Below are 16,430 nucleotides of genomic sequence, written 5' to 3'. Positions count from 1 at the left end.
ACAAGATGGGAAGCTGAGATGAAATAGGAAATGAACCCTCTCTTAATACGTGTAAAAAATAAATAAAAAAATCCTATACCCTCGTAACATGCCCAGAGTTATTTTTTAGCTTAATCCAGAGATATGTTATTCCTTAAGGAGATGATATATTTCTTAGGACAATTACTTTAGTGATTGAGAAGAATATTTCTATCACATTAATTACACTCTGGAGGGATTATCCTCCGGAGGCATTGACGGAATCATAAGGACGTGAAGGGATCAAGTTTGTCCTTTATAGTAATTTTGATAAAGGGACGTGAGGGGAATCTTTCACATGTTCCAGTTTATAACTAAATCAGTCTTCTGGTGTTTGGTGTTAGATATATAGAGTATTGCAGCTCATAAAATTCCAACCTAGCTGATGATATGCTATGGGCGGGAGTCTTGAATATTCTTTACAGGTTTCTTCGGGAATAAGATTGGATACAACCCATAAATGTTACCACAGAATGTCTTCAGTATTGCTTTTAATAAAGCGCGCGAATATAAAAGTCTTGTTAACTCACTTATCATCCTTAACTTTTGAAGTTTCCGCGGATATGATTAATTTCATATTCTATGGCTTAAGAATAATTCAACTCTGCCGGAATGGAACAATACATTCGGGTTTATACGCAGCCTGGCGGCTCTCAACATATACTGTAGTGTAGGCTTATTTGCCTCTGATGAAAACTCTCAATCTAAATTATGATAGTCTGGATTTTTGATTAAATTTAGTGAAATACGAATTTCAGTTGTCAATAATTCCTTAAAAAAACATAGATTCAGCTCACATTCCAATCCTTGAACCTGTCCTAAATGTTGTTTCACGTCTGAAGTTGCACCTTTTTTTTTCCTGTATTCGTCTATCGCGGCGCTCAAGCCTTATGGGTAGGCTGCGCATTTTTATATTTTGTTACACGTTCGGCTTTTTTCCTGTTGTCTATATTTTTCCTTATGTTTCATTCTATTTAGGAATATCCGTTAATTTTTCCCTCTTCCACTTTGAGTCAAACCCGTCCTTTTTTAATTCATATAGAATTTTGTTCTCGGGGCATATTCCTCTCTAACAGGATGGGTTACTCTAGCTTCTTAACTCATGAACGGATGATTTATATATGACACTATGGCTCAACTTATCCACACATCACAGGAGTAAGAGGGCGGTTTACTTCTTTTATTCATTCTCAATGAGTCTCCCCATTGCCAAAATACTGCTATATAGAAAAAGTGGGAGGACTTCTCAAAATTAAGAGGTTATTCTCATAGCCACTTCGCTCATAATCTGCAAAGGAATAGAAAAAAATAAAATCAAAGTCATATGAGTAATGCGATCCAAAGAATTGGAATCCTTATATTCGAAATCAGGGCAACACAGAATATACAGGTAACAAAACAACTTTCATGTCAGACCTCTGACCAGTACTGACCCATGCAGTCAACATAGATATCTTATGATTACGAGATGGGATAGAACAAGAAGGGACACCTTTACACTAAGCGTAGAGACACTGCAGGTCTTAATTCTTCCAGAATTTACATCAGAAACTGTGTTATATCTTCACAAAAACAAAATAGGTTTTAAGGAAGCCTCTGAAACTTCAAAGAAGAAATAAATCTATTTTAAACCATTATATATTTTCATGTATAACACCACAAAGGGTATCATAGGATATTACATCGTAGAGCAAGAGATAGAATTGTAGAGTTTTTAATTCAAACCATAACGCTCAATACAAGCAGGAAAAAATTTAGGACACCAATTAATATATGTAAGAAATTTCGAACGTATATATCTTTCTCGCTAACTGCGAATAATTGCGTGTATTCTGAGACATGAAAGTTGGCAAAATACCCTTCTCTTATCTGCTGCGGTATTGGGCCCTGTGAACATCCCACCTCATATGTTACTGTAAGTGTTCTCTGTCGTGTTCACCTTGTTTTTTTGTGGGTCCATTTCTCCTGTGTTAACATTGCTTTAGGTACTTCTAGTTGTTAGGTTATTTTTGTTCTTTTTGGTTATATGGGGCTACTTTTCCTTTGCATTTTCCCTTTCAGCTTCAGGTTCATCTTTGTTGATACTGTTAAGTCAGTTATATGATTCTACTCTATATATTTATTTTTCCTCTGAAATGCAGAATTCTGCTCAATGCCGCAGTACCTTCAATGTATAAACTTCAGTTGGGGCATTTCTTCTACTTCATTTTTTTCTTCTCTTCTTCCAAAAATGATAGGTTGTTTGTATGTTATGGATATTCGTATCCTCTTGTTAAATTTATTCTCGTAACATTAATGTTATCAACACCAATGAGATCCCAGGGAAAACTATACTCTGCATATAATACTACTTTTAGGATATCGCCCTTTCTCAAAGAATGCTCTTGCAGATACATCACAGGATTTCGTAAGGATGTGATGTCTTTATAGTACAGCTGGGATCTTGACCTGTTCAAAAATAAGGTACCGCAAATGAGAAAACATCCGTGCAGTATGAACAATCGTTGTATTCAAATAAGGAAACGTCCAATGTTTCATCCAGCGCATAGTAATATTCGGGGCACATAGCCTGAAGAATAATAGGACCAAATATACCAAAGGACCTTGCAGCATGAACAATAACACATACACCTGAGCAGTGCACAATACACAAACAGTATAGACCGTAAAGCAACAGCGTCCAGAAACCAGCCTACACTTTCTCAGACACAAATACACCCTAAGGGTATCCCATCAGCCATGAACAGTAAAACTGAATGCCCAACCATGGAACCTGATCCGTACACCGACAGGATACAGCAGAAAATCCTAAGCCTAAGTAGATAAGAAATAGGAGCAAACAGCAGAGATAAGGAGGCATATGTAAAGAATTAACCGTAGGAATAAAGACTAGAGGGTGCCAGTACCCGCTAAGCCACAGGCCTCACTCTTAAGCCGTCAAGGCTAAGCCATAAGGTATACAGCTTAGTACCCAGAACCTGCAACCCCAACACTACACCCTAAATCCTAAAAACATAAGGATGATCACAGTACAGAAGGCGCCTAAGCAATAAATCTTACCCGCCTAAGATAACTTATCGGACAATACTAATAAGCACTAAGAGGTAAAAGCGGCCCCCCGACAATACACGGGCACCTGGAGGTGTAGACATAGAAGATAAAGCTTGACCACTACACTCAAGAGTGGAACCAGGGGGATAAAGAGTAAAGCATTAATCCTGAACATTAAAGAGTACGGAGTAAAAAATGAAACCTGACAGGACCCCACAACACCCTAAGCCAACAGCACCATGCCATGGATAAAACCTAGATGAAAGAGGTGCTTAAACCCTGCAAACTAACTGCGTACGCTACAAGCCTAAAAGTCAGGGAATACAAGTAGAACATATAGGAGGAAATGTACTCTTTAACAGAACTCCATAAGATAGAAGCCCTAAGAATTACAGAAACCGAAGCAGAACAGCAGGGTAAAGGATGGAAAGCAGGCCTAAGGAATAATAGCAGCAACCTCGAGCCTCAAGCGGAAAGCCAAGTGCGCAGCTTAAGCAGTACGCCATAGAAACCATATAATAACGGGGAGGGGCATGGCCTCACAAAATACTTCTGCAATATACACTTCCAATCTCTACACCTAAGCATTGCATGTGCAGCACAGTGCATGAAGCATCAGACTTCATCATCACTGAGCCATAAGCCATACCTAAACCCCCGTAGACATCGAAGCCTAGGAATTATCACAGGAAGAGGAAGGCTGAAACAGCGAGCCCTGGATCCAACATCGAACACTTAATCATTCTGGGTTAAGAGATAAAGCCTAAGGAATGAAACCTAAGGAGGTAAAAATACCTGCAGAGGCAGTAGCCGGCAACTATAGAAACAGCAGCATGAGCAATCGAATCCTAAAAAATAAGATCTGAACTTAACGCCATACTCATGCACCATAAAGATGAAGACTAAATGTGCAACTTAGGCGTCAAACCCGCAGGCGAACCCCTAAGAAATTGAGTCGTAATGGAGAAGGGGAGCCTCGAAATTATAAGCTTTAAACCGAACAACATGGACAACAACAAAAGAAGAATTATAAGTTGGGCCTAAAAGGGAGAAGACAAGGAGGGAAACGTCAGAAGCAAGCAATAAAGAATACAAAATAATCCAGGAGAAATAAAACAATAGGGGCAGAGTCGTGGGCCTGGAGGTAGGAATAGCCCCTAAAACCTAAATCTCAACTCAGAAGCTATAGACATAAGCCATAAAAGCTACAGAGGACCCCCTCCCCATAACCCTGAGTGCACCACCCTATAAAGTACAGGGGCCCCCTTAAAACCAGAACGCCGCAACCGTGAACACTGAAATTCCATGCTTTGAAACCAAATCTAAATCAACGAGGTTAAATCCTCGACCTTAGGTCGTACAGTATGAAATGTAAGCCTACACCATAGGGCCACAAAATTACCGCCAGCGAAGGAAAGAGGGAGGAGACCATGAGTCCTCAACATCAAACCGAGAAATCCCCAGCGAAAATCTCGTCCGTGAAAGCCAAGTTACAGGGGGATGCATGATAGAATGCGAAACCTACACCTCCAAATGTGAACCCAAACGACTGAGGATAAAGAGGGAATACTAAACCCAAAATCAAGGAGCATAACATGCACGTACGCTTCTGGTATAAACCGTAACGACTAGACATTGACAGTCCACTTAAGTCGAAGTACGGACACCTGACAACTAAAACCTATAGTACTAACCCATGAGGAATAGACCATGAAACATGTAGGCTACACCTTGGAGGGTAAGACCTAAATATTAAACCCAGAACACTAACACATGAGCACTACACCATACATCCTGGTACAATGAGACCTAGAAGTTCCAACATGGAAGCGAGACAGTGCACGCTGAAAATCAAACCCTCAACCTACACCTTAAAGGATAAATCCTAACCCCTAACCCCAGCAGAATAATACAAATGCCCAGAACCTATGGCGGTAACATAAAGCAAACACCCTACACCTGAACCGCAAGGTTTAAACTCAAAGAGACAAATAGATCATCTAACTCGTAAACTCCAAAGAAGAGTCCAACATCGTAATCACTGAAGCAACAGGATGACACCCCGGCTACCTCTAGGGTAGACCTTAGGGGATTGTCTCGACATACGCTAAAGCTGAAAAATGAAAGCCCAAAAGTTAAGCCCGAAAGCGAAATGCTGAGGTTGGCAAGATGAATACGTACGATCAAACAAAAACATTAAACCGGGAGCTAAAGGCCCACTGAAGCCTTGGCAGTGAACGTAACGGCAAAATTTTAACACATGAAGGACAAAGAGTGAGGACTCAACCCTAAACCCTAAAGCCTAAACCATGAACAGTGACGCCTCAGAGCTACAACATCGGGACTATTCGTATACACCCGGACAGGAACAGATTGGAAGTTGTAAGCACAGGGCGGGGGAAAATAGATCCAGGGGACTAAGACAGAGGATGAACGGAAAAAACTGAACCATAAAACCTAGATCCTAACATCACAACGGTGAACCTAAGATCGTAAAAAATAAACCCTAATCCATGCTCCCTAGAGGCAACTTCTTGAAACCTAAAGGGTCAAGGAAGGAACTAGACCATAATCGTAGGGGATAGGGCCCGAACGGTAAATTCCATACACAAAAGTCTGAACCATACACCTAAAGAGATAGCCAATAAGCCTAAACCCCGAGAAAGAAAAGATGAAGGCTAAACCAAGCAAGGATGCAACGGGAATCCTAAAACGTCAACGTAAGTCTAGACCCAGGGATAATACCCCAATCCTAAAGACTCAACATAAATAATAATCCCTAATGGCCGCAAACTGTATCATACACCACGAACCCCAAATACGCAGGACCTTGAATCCGAACCCCCGACCCTAAACCAGCAGCCTAAATCCTAAACCTCAAGCGTAGAATCTAAGAGGTGGACTCTGAACCCTGAACTCAACAGGCGACAGACAAAACCCTAGAAGTTAAACCGTGAACCCTATACCGTGAAGCCTTAAACATAAATCCTGTACCCTAAAACTAAAGCCTAAACTATGGATCCTAAGCAGATAATCGAAAACTATAAACCGTAAAGCCTAAAACTTGGACCAAGACCCCGAAAAGCTTAACCCGAAATCTTGACCGCCAAAAGCTAAACCTTAAACCCTAAACCTAAACCCGTAAAACGAAAACCATAAACCCTAAATGGTACCCGAACAAGCGTAAATCATAGACGGTAAAACATAAACCGTAAATCATAGACAATAGACCGTAGACTGTAAAGCGTAGAACCTAAATGCTGAACCATAGATACTGGACCTTAAATTCTGAATCCTACAGCCTGAAACCTAAAACCCAGACCCGGAAAACTAAACACTTGAAGCTTAAAACCTAGACGCTAAAGCATTAACACTAAACGATGAACTCTGCAGCCTAAACACTGAAGATTGAAGGCGTAAGCATAGACCTGAAACCCGGAAATCCTAAGCCCGGAATCTCGAATCCTGATCCCTGAACCCGAAATCCTGAATCCTAAACTCTGAACTCTAAACCTGAGACCCCCATTCCCCAACCGTAAATGCCGAATCCTAAGCCCTAAACCCTAAGCCCTAAAACATAGCCTCCCGTTTCCCCGGCTTCCCAACCCTTCCTCACCCAAACGGGCCGGCTGCCTCCCTTTTTGCGCCTGCCTTCCCTCTCCTTCCTTCTTTGACTTCTCTGATCATTCCCGGGGGGCCCCAGTATACGCCACTCGCCCTGGTAGTCCCCCCTGGTCCCATATATGGCTCCCCCCTGATGATTTGGTTCCTCCTACTCTGCATTTGGACCTGCCGGACCTCTTGTATACCCTTCTCATCCCATACAGTGCCATCAATGCCATCGACCCTGCTCCCATGAGTCCCCCTATAATTTTTCCTCCCATCGAAGAGAACAATTCTTCTGATTCCTCCTGGGCATCTAGGTGGGTTTTTTCCTGTGACGTATCTCTGGCACTCATCTCCTTCGACGACTGCTGACTGTGGCTGCCTCCACTGTGCCTTTCTCCTTCTTCTTTCTGTTCCTTTTCTTCTTCGCTCATTCCCTCATTAATCGTCTCTGAAAAAGGCGTGATATGTTATTAGTGTGAAGCTAAATTCTATTCCGGACAGGTTCAGTCTGGCCTCCCCCTTATTTATATGGGCGTGGGAATCTCCGTTCCTCTTGGCGCTGGAGTATTACTGCTCCCTCCTGTGCCTTTAGCCACTACTCCGTCTCTACTCACCTTCCCCATAGTCCCCGAGAGTATAATGCTCTGACTGTTGCAGGGTCCCCTGGGCGGGTTTTCCCCTTACGCTTCGGCATATCTTGGCTGGGTAGTCGCGCGCTTCATGTCCTAGAAACTCGGCTATCTTGACATATAGAGCACCTCCTATATTTAATTGGGCGCCTCGTCCCAACTGAAGATTAGGATTATGGATAAACCAATCCTGCATTATCTGTTGTGCAACTCTTGTACCACCCCATAACTTTAATAAGGTATACACTCTATCACATGCGTCCGCTGGAACGTCGACGCTCCCTGTGGTTCCGGTGTAGGCTTTCATTTCAAAGGCGTGAATTATTATACTTATGAGATCAATACAAGTGGCCAGCTGTCTCTCTTGGGTTTGCTGGTAATGTAATTGTCTCGTCCTGTTATATGTATCCCACTTCCAGCTCTCCCCCTTGCGGCTGCAGGCGGCGAGGAGGTTCCCGCTGACTGCTCTCCCTGTAGCTTTGGGGGAACATCCGGACCTGAAGTCTGACAGATTTCCACTCTCATCCTCTGTTAAATTGCTTCCCCAGATTTCCAGACCTCCACAGATATTAGTAGCAAATTGATGCTGCTGATATCCTACGGCTGCCTGCTTCTCTTTTGACTCACTGGGGTGCCATTCCCCTATTATTTCGCCTCCTTTCTTCTGCACCTTTAAATCTAATAGACGAGCCCCGCCGCCGGGGCCTGATAGTTCTGCCTCGCTTCTTGTAATCAGGTCCCATAGGCTTCCCATATAGGCAGGAATACTTATTGTCATGTCGGGTACTGGCAGGGATACTCTTTACTCTGTACTTGCCGGCGGAAGGATCTTTTATTTCGATAGAGGATTTTGATGGGGGGTCTGAATTATTATCCCGTGCTTCAGGGCGTTCGGAATTGCCTGAACACTTGCTCCTCCTGCTCTGAATTGGTCGCTTATTTCCTTCGATCTCTTAGCTTTGTGGGGTGAACTTGTATCCGCTCGGGTCCCCTAACCACTGGAATCCAGAGGGTTGTCTTCTGCCTGCGGTCCGGCATAAGTCTCGCCTTCCTAGTTCCAGGGACATGAGACGTCACTTTAGGAATGCTATTTGTTGTGGCTCCTCTCCTCCTTGCTTACGCTATTTTCTATATTAATACGGCTCCTTTAACGAAAATTCTTGACCCTCCTTGAACAGTCTTAAGATATTTTCGCTTTTATATTGCCACTCCTATCCTATACTCTCGTGCATGCTCTTTTCCTTGGGTCTAGCTCCCTTGGTCCATATAACTCTTCTTCTGATGTCCCAGAGCTAATATATGAGACGCTTCGCCTCCCGTATGCTCTCTATATGCCTTCGTCGTATTCCTGGGACGTGTCTTAATGTCTATGCCTCTCGGCCGCTAATTTGTCACGGCGTGGGAACACGGTGCCTTCAATCTAATGGGCATCCTTTGGTTCCTTATTCAGATTGAGGTTCCTGTTTCGTTATTGCTCCTGAGTCAGACGCCTTGTTGGATCTTTTCTGGGCTGTGACTGCTCTTAGTTTTCGTGCTCCCCATCTCTCCCCTCCTCATTACTTACCAGTCCCAATAGTAGATCTCCCTTTCCTCCCTTGGGATTTGGACCTCCTGCCCCTTTCTTTTCATTGCCGTTTGGATGTTCTTCGGTCTCCAGTGCCTAAGCCCTTTGGCATCCTCTGGTATCACCTCGTTGTGGAGATCACCTGTTCTCTCCCCCCTTTCCCTATAGTTTGGTATTCTCTTCTCCTTTCATTTATCCTGCCGTTTCCCTCTTCAGTTATATCCTCTCTTTGCCTCCCGTTGTTGACCACTTCCTCCTCATAGTGCATAGCATGTTCCTGTTCAGTTGGGACTATTTTGCGCCAGGGTATAGTCCTGGGTCCTCCTGGAGTCTTCCATACTGCCCCTCTATGGCAGCTAGGGGGGCCTCTTGTTTTCGTTTCTGGGAGGGGTCAATGAGGTGTTCGTTCCTGGAGTAGTTTGACTCCTCGGGGGATTTAATCCTATTGTTGCTTCTATTCTGTCCTCCCCCCCTATATTTGACCTGTTTCCTCTCTTCATGCTGCCTATCATAATATACTGGTAAGTCAATGTCGACGACCTATTATCCCTTTGCTCTCAGTCTTGACTGGAATTATGTTGTCTTTGAACTACTTATCTCTATAGACTGCTAGCACTGGGGTGCAATTTTCTTATTCTTAATCCTGCTCATTCCTCTAGAAACGTTCGCTGACGTTGGTGGGTGGATTCTAATCCTTGGATTGCTGGAATTATTCTCCTCATGCATCCTTCTCGTATCTACTTATAGTGCTACACTGCCCGCGTCCACTTCAAACAGCACTCTTCTCTTAAATGTCGCCTCATCCTCGTTATTTTATCCTTCCTACTTAAACTCTGCTTCGATTGATTCACTTACTATTCCCTTCCCGGGGGCCCCTAGGACCTTCTGTGATCCTTCAGAGATCTGACAGTCACGCTCGATCTGGTGGGTTATTTCCCAGGTTAAACTACAGTGAAGTGTATAGAAGTCCTCTTCTCTAAACATTCTAGCGTAGCTCCTCCTTTCTTCCTGTTGGATACCCTCCGGTTTCTCTTGCTAGTTGTGGGCGCTTCCGTCTTGCTACTCCTCCCTCAGTATTTTTTGAGAATTCACGTGGTCCCTCAATTTCTTATATTGCGCACTACTCCGCCTTATCAGTAACCTCCTTTTCGTACTTTCCTGGGCTGCATATAATTGTTATTCTACTACTCCACGACGTCCCTCTACTTGAATCCTTGGCCAATGTCTTGTCCTAGGGATTTTCTTATAGGTTAGTTTGACATTTTGTCTGTATCATTTGCATTTCCCTGGTGTTACTGCCATATGTATCCTTTCTCCGACCTTCCTCCCTAGGGTCATTCGCCTCTCATCTGTCCTCTGGGGACCGTATGTGGCCTGGGGGGTGTTCTTCTCCTGGTGTTTGACCTCTAAGGATATTTCTGTTAATCCTATAGGCCGGCTTGCATTCAAAATCTGTATAGGAACTCCTGTGTCCTAGCGTCGCTCTTTGGGAGGTTTGTCCATCCGATGTCCGCACCTTCCTTATTCTTCTCCACATCTTCTAAAGCTTCGCCCCTTTGGATTCTTGCGCTCCATCGCCTGTTGTCCTAAGATCTTCACTGGTCGACTCCTATTCCATCGGGAGTCCTTTTTGTTTTTTGGGGTGGTGTTTAATTCCTTTACTGTTTATTTTATCCGTGATTGAGGCTTGGTGATCATGCCTTTTTTGGCTCCTGATTCTTAATTTCGTCTTCGCAGGAGCTTCGCAGGGGGCTCAAGTCCATCGGATGTGGCTGCCTTAGGGTCGTAGTTTGGCCCTCATTATTCCACGGTTGTCTTCACTTAGGGAGGAGTCTCAGTGTGTTGTTCTGATTGGGTTTCTTCATTTTCTTACTGCTTCAGCTCCTAAAAAAAGTACCTCTGGAGTTTCCTATGTTTCGTATCTGTCTACTTTCTCGTCCTCCTTGGTCTTGGAAGTTTCTGCCCATTCTATTTGTCTGGCTCGTGTCTGTCCCCCTGTTCTGGGCTGCTGGGGGGACAATCGAGGGGGCTCCTTTCGTCTACTCTGGGGATTGTTTTAGGAATTATCTTCCGCAGGGGGACTGTTTGGAAACTGACTCTTCTTTGATATACATTCGACGGTTGGCTACAACTCTCTGTTATCCGACTCCTGGAAAATTCTATTTTGATGCGGCAGTACTCACTAATCTGTCGTGTTTATAGATTTCGGGTCACTGACTCATGCTAGACTTCCCTGAAATAAGGATTGTAGCCTCTTGGGGTTGCCGAACTTGGATTCGCACGTAGAGGAATTCCTCGGCCCCAGCTTCTGTCAGGATGGGGCAAATTGCTTCGCAAAGTCCTTTCTATCACTTACTGCTTTCCCCCTTCACTGGGACTGGTTGTATATACTTTTATTCCTCTTCTGTAATCTTGGCAGGCTTGATTCTTAGACCTGGTGATCCTTCACATCTGCCGCCTGTTGGCTTCGCTTGATCCCTCTTTTTTGCCTGGGGTTATCTTTTGCCAGTTGTCCTCATCCCTCCTTTCTTTAGGTGTTGTCTTCCTCGTAATGGAACTTGTTGTGTTTTTCAGGGTTAATGGTTTTGGGCTTTGGGGGGGGGGAATTCTGGCGCCAGGTTTCTATTCTGTTTCGGCCCGGATTGACCGTTAGAGACTTATTTTTCTAATTCCTTCGCTCTCTCTTCTAATATATTTTCCATTCTTATTCCTCTTTTTTGGCAATGTATCCTTGAGGCCCCCCTATTTCCTACTTATTCGTCCCTTATGCTTCCTGACTTGGCGCGCATTCACTCAGTTTTCTCAGGGGGAGACTTCTCCCTGTTTGGCTCCTAATCCTTTTGGTGTCTGGGAGTGTGTGCTCACCCTTCCCTGTCTGTTTCTCGTTGTATTATTCTGTGTCTATTTTTGCTTACTCTTTGCATCATCCTCGCGCGCCTGGGACTTGACTACCTGATATTCAACTTTTATTGGTTTATATCCTTATAATCGCTCCGTCCTTCCATTCTCTCCGTTGGTGTGTCTATTCGAGTTGCTTTAATTGTCACGTTCCTGTACTTACCTATTTCCAGTGAGTGTTGATCTAAAGGCCTAGGGTTGTTGCCTTTTGCTTTTTATATTTGTCGTCTCCTGGTATGGCCTCCCTCTTCTAAGCTCTGTTCTGAATTCCTTGCATGTTTCTCTGTCTTTTCCTGATTAGGAGGTTGTATTGTTGGGGTTACTGATTCCTTTACCTGCCCGTGTTTTTTGAGTCTTTTGCACCACCTCCTTTCCATCCTGCATATTGTCCCTGAATATGTTATTGCAGTTTGTTTGGTAAACACTGTGGTGGGGAGGAGTCTCTCCTTATTCCATGCAAATTCCTTATGCTCCTTGGCTTTATACTCCTCCTGGGCGTGTCACTTTTCCTTCGTCCTGCCCTTCTGTGGGGTCATGATCTTGTTGTACTCAGGCTTTTTTCTTTTTTCTTTGTTTTTAAGCATTGTGTTCATGCCTTCTCGACCGATTTCCCCCTTCACCTTTGCATCTATATATATGGTTAGTTTTACTTTTTATTCCTGGTTTGCTCTGGTCAGTCTTCTTCTCCTATGGGATCCTTTCTCCATATTTTCCCTTTAGCTGTTTTTTTTTCTCCCGCTTCCTGTTTCTTGACGAGTTTATCTCCCACCCTGATTCCCGGAAGGTGATTAATTCACACTCGCCGGACTGGACATTGGGGCTTACCATTATCTGTCCCCTTCTCTCTTTTCTTGTTGGTATCTTGGATTGGGTTGAACTCTAATGCCGTTTTTTGTTTGGCGGTGCTTTCTGTTGGTTGGGTGCTTACTCTTCTTGTCCATTTTCCCCCGACTTCCCAACTTCTGGAGTCCCTTAGTCGCTCGGTCGCTTGGTTGTCACTTCTGAATTGTAGTCGTGGTCTGCCTCCCCTTCATGATTGGGCTCTGACTTGCTGTTATACTGTGCCTGGGGTTTCTCCGTTCCTATTAGGTTTTGGGCTGGTTCCTTGGTCCTGCTGTTTTACACGGCTTCCTCTTCATCCTGTGGCTTATTCTGCTTCTCTCCTTTATCCTAGGACTGTTATTTCCCCGCGCCTGCTTCGTCCTTCCATTCTGGGGCCTTTATTTTCCTTTAAGTGTTGTTCTCTTCTTTGTTGTTATCACTTCCTTTTTATGTCAAACGGTTTTCTCCCTAGCCATTCGTCTTCTGCTAAGTAGGGTTCCCATATTATGCAGCCGGGGGTCCCGCAAACAAGTTATCTTCCTTGTCTTTTGGCTCCTCTGCTGCATGTTTCCTCTTCTGTTGTATTGCTTTGTGCTCCTCACTCGTCTGTTTAATTTGTTGTTCCCTAGTTAAGTTCTGGTGGTTCCGTGCGCTCCACCAAGTTATTCGTATGGATTGTTGTCTTCCTACTGCTGGCTTGTAGGTGTCCTGGTTTTCCCCGTTTTGCTGTTTCCCCCTCTGTTTTGTCTCTTTTCCTTTGTTGTTATGCAGTAATTTTTTTATTCTGTCTCATTTGATATTGTGGGTCCTTATATTTTTTTGTTCCCTAATAATTCTGCTATTGTACTCTGCTGTTTAGGGCCCGTCTTTCTGTTTTTTATGGTTTCTCTTGTCTTATATTTGATGTCGTTCTTCTGTATTCTTATTTTATTTGGTTAATCACTTTCCCTGGTATGGTGGGTTCTACTGGCCGATCCACCTTCACTTGTCTTCTTCTTAATGCTAACTTATTACTGTCCAGGCTCTACGTCTCCGGTTGGTAGGAATTTTTCCCTGTTGTTCTGTTCCCTGGTTTCGTGCGCCCTGCTTGACCTCCGCCTTGTTTTACACTGTTTTACTGAAGCCTCCTGTTCAATAATACGGTTATTATCTATTGCTTTTCTCACTGTTTCTTTCATTGTTCTGTTGCTCTCTTTGGCCCTCTTATTTTTACCTAACTTCTTCTATCTCGTATGGGAGGGTTATTTGTCCTGCTAATCTCTGTATTTCTGTTTGTCAGGCTTTGTCTTATTTTCTTATATTATATGCTGTGTTTTTCCCTGTGTAGTCCTATGAATTATTTTATCTGCTGTATTCACTATTTTCCTCTGATATACATATATCTTTATATCATTCTATAATCTTCACTTTTGCTGTTCCTCCTCTCTGGGTTATCAATGTTTGTTTTGTTATTGGAATGTACCCTTCCTTCTTAACTTTATACTCTATAACTATTTCATATATTTTTTATGGAACTTCGGTTAACTCTTCCTGTTATATATACCTATCCTTATTCATTCCACACCCTTTGCGTGTTTCTTCCCTTCACTTCCTTCTTGTATATATTCTAGTATTATTCTTAGTGCATCCTTACCCGTACTGGTTGGGTTCTTCTGTCTTGCCCTTAGTTTGTTAATAATATATAATCCTAATTATCGTATTGTGTCCCCCTCTGGTTCGATCTTTTCATGCAAGGATATTTCGATTCTCCCCCACGGCTGAATTTGTAGGATTAATTCTCCCTGGCCCCTCTGTTGGCTCGTCCCCTCTTGGTATTGTATCTTTCTCTTTTTCCTACTCCTTTTGCATGTTATAATATAGGATTGTATATTCCTCATATGGTTTATTCTTGTAGATGGATACTTGTCGTAAAATTAGGATATTCTTCTTCTCCTCTTCTTATTCTTCTCTCTTCTTGTTTCCTCCTGTGGCTCTGTCCCCTGTTCCCCCCTTTTTTAGTAATTACTGTATACTGATTATTTTAAATATCCTTTTATGATGTTCATCTTCATACATCTCATTCCTCCATATGCCTCATCAAACCTGCTTCAGTATCTATAGTTTTCCCTTTCGGCTCCTCCCGGTACCCCCCCTAGCAGTTTGTGTTTGTGTCCTCCCCCTGTCTCCTGGTTTACACTAGTTCTTCCCATTTATGGGCGCTTAGACCTTAATCTATTTTATTATGGCGCAAATTCCATATTCCTTTTTTCTCTCTTTCTGTTTGTTGGTTTTCTTGTGTTGTCCGTCTGTTTCTCTTATAATATACACTATGTCTTATCAGTAAATTCCTAACCATTATATGATGCTCCCCCGCTATGTCATACCCCTTTGCTTATCTACTCCTTAGCAGGTCACGACAGCTGTTTCTATATCATCCCTCATGATATGCTATATAGCAAAGAAGATATCATATAAGCCACAACATTCTGTATCCAGCTATTTAAACAGTTATTCTTTTGCCACCTGGTGGGTAAATCTATATTATGATAATGTATCGTAACATAAATAGTCCCCTGTTCATTCAGATGATCCCCACAATAACTCACCAATACGTTCGAAAATTCGGGTTAATTAATCACGTGGAATAACACACAATAGATTCATAAAATTATTTGACTTATTATTAAGGGAGGGAAGTTTCCTATTATCGTCTATATGCCCAGAGAGCATTACACTTAAAACTGATATAAAAACCATAGCGCTGCCAAGAGGATCATTTATTTATTGACTTCTTCTCATTTTCCATATGAATTTCATAACTGTAGTGGTCTGCAAGACTCCTTTATAGGATATATTCTCATTTCAATAGAGGAATGTTTTCGCCGTATAGGCTTATACTCCCCTATGCATAAAAGGGGTTATGAATATCACTTAACATTCTACATCCCCCTGTGGTGAATAAGGAGACGCCCGCTATATCATCATTTATAGTTTTAGATACAGACAAAAATGAAGTTACTGTACGACTTATTATACTCCATGGACTCAGCACAGATTCAAGATATTATCTGTCCTTATTCCTTTGTCTATATTTTAGAAGACATGAAACCCTCGATTTCATATATCTATTTTGTCAGAGGGAAAGATCTGCTGCGAACATTATTCCTTATGTGTCACCCCTAGTGTGTTCTTGGTTACTATCCTTTGCGTGTAGTGTCTAATCTTCATCCCCTGAGCATCTTTCCCTTTATCCTTTCTTCTAGTGTTGTCTCTTTTGTATGTATTAATTATGTACCTTCTCTTTTAGGCATCTCCACTTTGACCGTCATGTTGATATGCCCACTGTCCTGTGGGGTATCTATAGGGGGTCACATAGATGTTCCCCTCAGGTGTGAGGCAGATAATTCTTTCAAATTTGTCAGTTTTCTTCGTATATACATTCTACTATAGTCATCCGCTCCTATAGGCTGCCTCCCTCCCCGCCCCTTTACGTTAATGATTTCTTAATATATTATGTATATTGCTATTCCTATTCTTATTTTATCCTCTTCGCCTTTTTTGATGTTATTATTATTCCTAACTCTCCACGAGAAACAGCCCCTTCTATATATTACTATCTCCTTTATAATTTCTTATTGCTGGCTAGAGTAGAAGAAGTTTAATCCTTCAGTTTACATATTTGCCATATTTTAATTTTACGCCATCGATTCCGACTTTTTTTAAGAGGAAAATACTACAGATTAAGGCAGTTGTGCAAATCTTCCGTAATCATTTCTTCTTAATAGTACCCGGATAATTATTGAATCTATATTACAATAATATTGAGAAGAAATAATCACAGTCCACGACGTATTACTGTA

General features: G+C 42.6%; 3 protein-coding genes across 3 annotated transcripts; all 3 read right to left on the bottom strand.

The window, feature by feature from the left end:
- Positions 1-6,752: 6,752 nt before the first annotated feature.
- C922_03312 (hypothetical protein) lies at positions 6,753-8,085 on the bottom strand (the record flags this gene model as incomplete). The annotated part of the gene is made up of 2 exons (XM_008818904.1): positions 6,753-7,126; positions 7,293-8,085. 2 exons carry the CDS (start codon positions 8,083-8,085, stop codon positions 6,753-6,755), a joined length of 1,167 nt encoding a protein of 388 aa, XP_008817126.1.
- Positions 8,086-9,162: 1,077 nt separating this feature from the next.
- On the bottom strand, positions 9,163-9,597 carry C922_03311 (hypothetical protein; the record flags this gene model as incomplete). The annotated part of the gene is made up of 2 exons (XM_008818903.1): positions 9,163-9,376; positions 9,488-9,597. 2 exons carry the CDS (start codon positions 9,595-9,597, stop codon positions 9,163-9,165), a joined length of 324 nt encoding a protein of 107 aa, XP_008817125.1.
- Positions 9,598-14,282: 4,685 nt separating this feature from the next.
- On the bottom strand, positions 14,283-14,468 carry C922_03310 (hypothetical protein; the record flags this gene model as incomplete). Its single annotated transcript, XM_008818902.1, has 1 exon — positions 14,283-14,468. One exon carries the CDS (start codon positions 14,466-14,468, stop codon positions 14,283-14,285), a length of 186 nt encoding a protein of 61 aa, XP_008817124.1.
- Between the last annotated feature and the right edge of the window lie 1,962 nt (positions 14,469-16,430).

This window comes from Plasmodium inui (assembly GCF_000524495.1).
Source record: "Plasmodium inui San Antonio 1 unplaced genomic scaffold supercont1.13, whole genome shotgun sequence".
NCBI classification, from domain to species: Eukaryota; Apicomplexa; class Aconoidasida; order Haemosporida; family Plasmodiidae; genus Plasmodium; species Plasmodium inui.
The sequence above is the reverse complement of the archived record's forward strand: the minus strand, read 5'-3'. Positions and strand labels throughout refer to the sequence as shown.